Source organism: Mustela putorius, unplaced genomic scaffold (genome assembly GCF_011764305.1).
Source record: "Mustela putorius furo isolate JIRA1106 unplaced genomic scaffold, ASM1176430v1.1 tig00003834_pilon_pilon_pilon, whole genome shotgun sequence".
Classification (NCBI taxonomy): Eukaryota; Metazoa; Chordata; class Mammalia; order Carnivora; family Mustelidae; genus Mustela; species Mustela putorius.
In genome coordinates this window covers 24,759,496-24,765,426 of record NW_025421987.1, presented here as the reverse complement: position 1 = coordinate 24,765,426, position 5,931 = coordinate 24,759,496, and the positions used below count along the sequence as shown (strand labels likewise).

The 5,931-nt window shown below is 32.7% G+C and overlaps 1 protein-coding gene across 1 annotated transcript; it reads right to left on the bottom strand.

Moving 5' to 3' along the window:
- Positions 1-4,574: 4,574 nt before the first annotated feature.
- On the bottom strand, positions 4,575-5,504 carry LOC101678226 (olfactory receptor 5K3-like). Its single transcript, XM_004772994.2, has one exon. The coding sequence runs from the start codon at positions 5,502-5,504 to the stop codon at positions 4,575-4,577; it is 930 nt and encodes a 309-aa protein (XP_004773051.2).
- Between the last annotated feature and the right edge of the window lie 427 nt (positions 5,505-5,931).

Genomic DNA, 5,931 nt, shown 5'->3' with positions numbered 1-5,931 from the left:
AATGGGATTCTGGATTCAAGGACAATAGATTAAACTATGGAAATCTGCATCAGGTATGAATTTCACTTCATCATCATGTATCAATTTTGGTTCATTAATTATAACAAAAGCGCCATACTAATGCAGGATATTAATGACATGAGAAAATGGATGTGTCATATAAGGGAATTCTCTATACTATCTTTATTATTTTCTATAAATCAAAATTGTTTGAAGACCTTTAAAAAATGTATTAAAATCTTTGAGGTAAAGTTTTTTTTCTCAGAATGAATCCAGAGAACACTTGGGGATAAACAATCATCAGTCTTCTGCTTCCAATGATAATAATTGATTCAAAAAATTAAAGTCATCAGATGCTAAAACTGTTGATGAAAAATTATTAGATAACAATAGAAATTCACATGAATTTGTGAACAATAGACAATTATGAACAATAGAAATTCACATGAATCTTCACATGAAGAAATTCACATGACCTTAATATATCACCCTAAAGATTGATTTTAATAGCAAGGATATAAGTTACCTTTATCATAGAGTTGAGGGGACCACCTTAATGAAGTAATCAGTGAACAGCATCAGTTAACAAGACAAGTTAATGTGATAGGCCTCATGATGGGAGAAGAAAACAGTACAAAAATAGAGATGGTGGGATACTTTAAATGATGTCTGACACAAATATTTAAAAATTTTTAAATGTCATAAAGGAAATAAAAAGCAAGAAATTTATTCTACATTACAGGAGATTACAGAATGATAATAAAGCAAATAATGGCCCTTAATTGAATTCTTGATGAAAAAATAAATTGCTAGAAAGGACAATTTTGGGAAAATTGGGAATAATTTTAATTTAATATGAACACCATATTAGATGATGATAAATTTATTGGGGATAATAATGACATGATGGGATGCCTGGATGGCTGAGTCAGTTAAGTGTCTGCCTTCATCTCAGGTCATCATCCTCTGGAGTCCTGAAATCAAACCCCAAGCACCTAGGGCTTCTGCTTCTACTCCTTCCACTCATGATCCCTCTCTCTCTCTCTCTCTTTCACTCTCTCACATAAATAAACAAAATCCTTAAAAAAAATGATTTGGCAATGTAGGAATTGTCTTTTTTCTTTTGAGATTTATGTTGAGAAATTTATGGATAAACTGTCATAATCTTATATATGTACATATAGATATAAATTCATGTATTAAATATGTATATATACACATTTGCAAATGTGATATTGGGCAAATGTGGTGTAAGGTTAACAATTAATCATCTTGATTTTAAAAAATTCATGGACATTCAACTTTTCTGTAGGTTTGAAATTTTTAAGAATAAATCTAGAGGAAAATGTCATTGATTCACATTTTTCTGGATCCTCTGCCCTATTTCTCTGCCCATCTTACACATTAGTTTCTTGTAAGTTTTCCTCTCCTGCTACTTTCACTTCTTTATGTTCTGTATAACATGACTTAGTGGTTAAGAACATGGATTTTGGAATTGATCTCTATATTTGATCCCTGAACTCACCTTAATACTTCTGTGGACAAATTATGAAACCCCTTTTGTCTCACATTTTTTCAGTGGGCTTGTAGAAAATTAAAATATAGAAATAAAAGTAAAAAACTCGACAGATATGTTAAGTAGTTAAATGGATATTGATGAAAGTTATTTGCAAGTTAAAAGGGTGTGGGTGAATTAATTTAAAATAAAGCAAAAATGACATGAGGCAAGAGACATGAATGTATCTGCTAATATTTATTCAATTGTAATAAAAGCATTACTTCCAAACAAGTTTAATGGTAAGAAGATCTACTGTATTTTTGAAATGAGAAGGGATGGTTAATTCCAGAGACCCTGGGTCTGCTTCTCTGTGATTCCCTCAGTTATGACCTCATTAGTGTGTTGACTTCATCTCCAGGCTGGCTTCTCTTTTGGTGGCAAATGGTTGTAGACTGTGCCAGATTTCATATCCACAAAACATGGCATTCAGAGGAAGAAAGCTGACCTTTTCTGGTGAATCTCTTTTAAAATAAAAGAAACATATAACCCAGAAACTTTCACAAAATTACCTCTTTTGACTCACTGGGCCCAAGTAAGCCACCGACTCTTCCCTTAACAGACCTCTAGGCTTCAGTGTTGGTAAGGGTTGGAAGCAGGTGGCACAGAAATACAAAAACAGAATTTGTGGTACCCTTTGAAAAGGGAAGGGGACCAATGCATGTGAATCGGACAACCCAAAGTATCTCCTAAAATAGACAGTGGATACAAAGGAACACATTATTTGAACTCAGGTATCTGGATTCCTTTACACTTTTAAAAAATGTGTTTAAGACCCTGTAGAGCTTTGTGTTTGTGGGTTACAGCTAAAAGTATTTACAATATTAGAAATTAAAACCAAGAAATTAAAAATATTCACTGACTTCTTTAAAAATAAAAATAATAGACATGTCATACATTAAATTAAATGATTATATTAAAATATATTAATGGAAATGGCTAATGAATGACCAAATGTGTCAGGTACCTTTTCGAGTATTAGTGGTAGGAAATCAGTCACAACCAGGTTGGTACTCACAGGAAGAAGACAGGCCTTCATTTTATTATTGGGTAGTCACAGTTTACTACTTTTTCTTTAAAAAAATGTGCTTATATCTGTGCCCTTCTCCCCTTTCATCCTCCAGTGTCAGCTCTCATCATTTAATATATGAATTCTGGCAGTTAGCCTCATTGTTTCTAGCCTCCTTCCAATCAATTGACAGATTAGTTTTCTGAAAAATACAATAATACTACCTGGTTTTAGGAAGAATTCAGTATCTGATGCCTCTGAGATAAATTCAGATTCCTTAGTGTGGCATTTATGATTCTCAGTAAACTGATTCCCTTCCATCCTTATTTCCCATATTCCACACCTGTTAAGGATAGTTTTGTCAGCTCTGTGACCCTGTCCATGGTTCACCTCCTTCATCCCAGTTCCCACTGTCACACTTATTTCCATAAACATTGTGGTCATACTCATTCCTTTTTTCCTCCAAACATCATTTACTAAAAATCATTTTTAAGGGACACCTTACTTCTGATCCTGCATAAGGACTAAATATCCCACGTGACAAGGCTCTCCATTTCCTAAACTTCCAAGCAACATTGATACAAATTTGAGCTCAATCTGAATCACCTGGTTGAATTTGAGCAAGTCACTCAATGTTTCAAAGTATGAGGATTTTTATTGAGAAAATTCATGAAAAATTATATCTAACCAGTTGGTAGGTAATATCTATTTAAGGTGTAGCTTTGTGTCTAGCAGATAACATGTTTTCAGTAAATTATTCTTATTCATATTTGTATATATAAGTGATCAATAAATATTTATGTTTAGAGATTTAGAAATTTTATTATTTTGTGCCTTGTTTGTGCTTACAGTATCTCCAACTTTTTGTTAATGCTATTAATTTATCAGTAATTTACATTGGAATAAATACAGGTGGGTGGAATTCCTAGTAACAAACATGATAAGTAATATCAAAGAGAAAAACACCTTCATTAAGATTAAAGTATTCAAAATTGCACTTCATTTTTGATGGACACCTAATCAAAATATATGAAAATATCCAAATCTATGTGGATTTTGGTATGAATACCATCTATTTCTTTTACAGATGGATACATCAAAAATATACAGATACACTCTTTCAGAAAATATGAGAGTAGAATTGACTAACGCTAAAGATAAAAAGTCTTTTTTATTATAAATCTTTACTAGTATTATTTTCTTGTCTTTAATAATTTTAATTGTGGCAAAAAAGTAAATAACAAAATTTCCCCTTTTAGGGGTGAAAATATTCTTTTTTTTTAAAAAAGATTTTATTTATTTATCTGACAGAGAGAGATTACAAGTAGGCAGAGCAGCTGGCAGAGAAAGGGGGGATCCCAGGACCCTGAAATTATGACCCAGGCCAAAGGCAGAGGCTTAACTGACAGCCACCCAGGTGCCACAAGGATGAAAATATTCTTCTTTTTCAGAATAGATATTCCATGTGAATTAATATTCAAATATAGTCTCATGAAAAAGACTCAAAGAAAATTGGGAATCAAATACATACAGTGTACATCTGACAGATGTTGTAGTTTAAGAAGGGATAAATTCTTGACAACATAGAATGTGCCAGACTTTATAAGATTATGCTTTGGAATTCCAGAAATTTGTCAACAATATTAAATGGAGGTGATCTTTACATATACTCACTTGTATTCCTAATATTTGTTGTATTTGTTGAAAATTATAACTTATTACTCTTTGAAGGAATTAGTTAATAGTTTAGCTAATCTTTTTGTGACCTCAAGAATAATTATTTAATTCATTCTTAAAGGGAGCTAGTAGCTAAGATTTTGGAATACAGTGTAGCAGAATCTCTCCTTGCAGAACTTATTTATTTGACTCCTATACTTACTTGTATTAGTAATTGAATATTTTATGAACAAAGTGGTACTTTTTTACTTTCTCAATATTCCATGATTTTGAAAATCATTTTTTTCAAATTTAAATTAATTTTCCACAGGGGATGATTCTTCCTTTAAAATTTTATAAAATTTTCTTTATAACCTTTTTCATAGCATTTATTACTTCTTTATTTCTTAGACTATAAATAAAAGGGTTTAATAAAGGGATCACTAGAGTATAAAAAACAGCACCAGGTATATCTTTATCCTCTTCTTTAACTGAATGTGGTCGAATGTACACAAAGAGAAGAGAACCATAGAATATTGAGACAGAGAGAAAGTGGGATGCACAAGTAGATAAGGCTTTGCCTCTTCCCTCTTTGGATTTCATTTTGAAAATCATAAAAAGGATGCAGAGATAGGAGATTAGGACTATTATAATAGAGAAGACTTGAATTGCACCTGCAAAGATAAATAGCATCAATTCATTGATATAAGGGTCAACACAGGAAAGCTTGTATAACGGAAAAACATCACAAAAAAAGTGATTAATTTGATTTGACCCACAGAAAGTTAACCTAAAGAGAAACCCTACATGAATCATGGGATGCAGGTTTCCAGCTATGTAGGCCCCTGTGATCATCTGAATGCACACTTTCTTTGACATCATGGTGTGGTACTGCAGTGGGCTGCATATGGCCACATAGCGATCATAGGCCATTGCTGCCAGGAGAAAACAGTCTGTAGTTTCAGCAAGGCAGAGAAAATAAAATTGTGCCATGCATTCATAGAGGGAAATTGTTTTGTCCTTAGAAAAGAAGTTCTCTAACATTCTGGGGGTAATGGCACAGGAACAACAGGAATCCATCAAAGCCAAGTTGCCCAGAAAGACGTACATTGGTGTGTGAAGACGACCCTCCATAAAAATCAACATCACCAGGCCCAGATTCCCCACCATAGTGATTACATAGATAGTGAGAAACACCACAAACAGGAGGCTCTTCAACTCTGGATGATCTGCAAATCCTAGGAGGATAAATTCAGTGGTCAAGGAGTAGTTATCCTCAGTCATATCCACCTTCTCTGTTGAGAGAGGAATTCTGAAAATATAAGATTCTAATTTAGAGTGTATATAACTTTCCTTCTAACTTTTTCTTTTTACAACAAATAGAGGAGCTTCTTCAAACTTCCCTTAGTATCTCTGGATGAAGGCACACAAACCTCTAGGGGATAGTCATTCCCCTAACATGTCATTTTTACAATCTCAATTCTGAAAATCAGCATTCCTGTGAATATTTTTGTAATTGCAAGAAGAATGCTTACAATTGAAAAAGTTTGTCTTCATGAATTCATGTATGAATAGTGTATAAATCTTGCATACCCATATTTGTACATTGTTGACAAAGTATTTCATTGTCAATTTTTGTATTAAAGATTCTTAAAATAAATTTACCATCAATTATCATATATACACATTTTTGTAACTGAGCACAAAGATT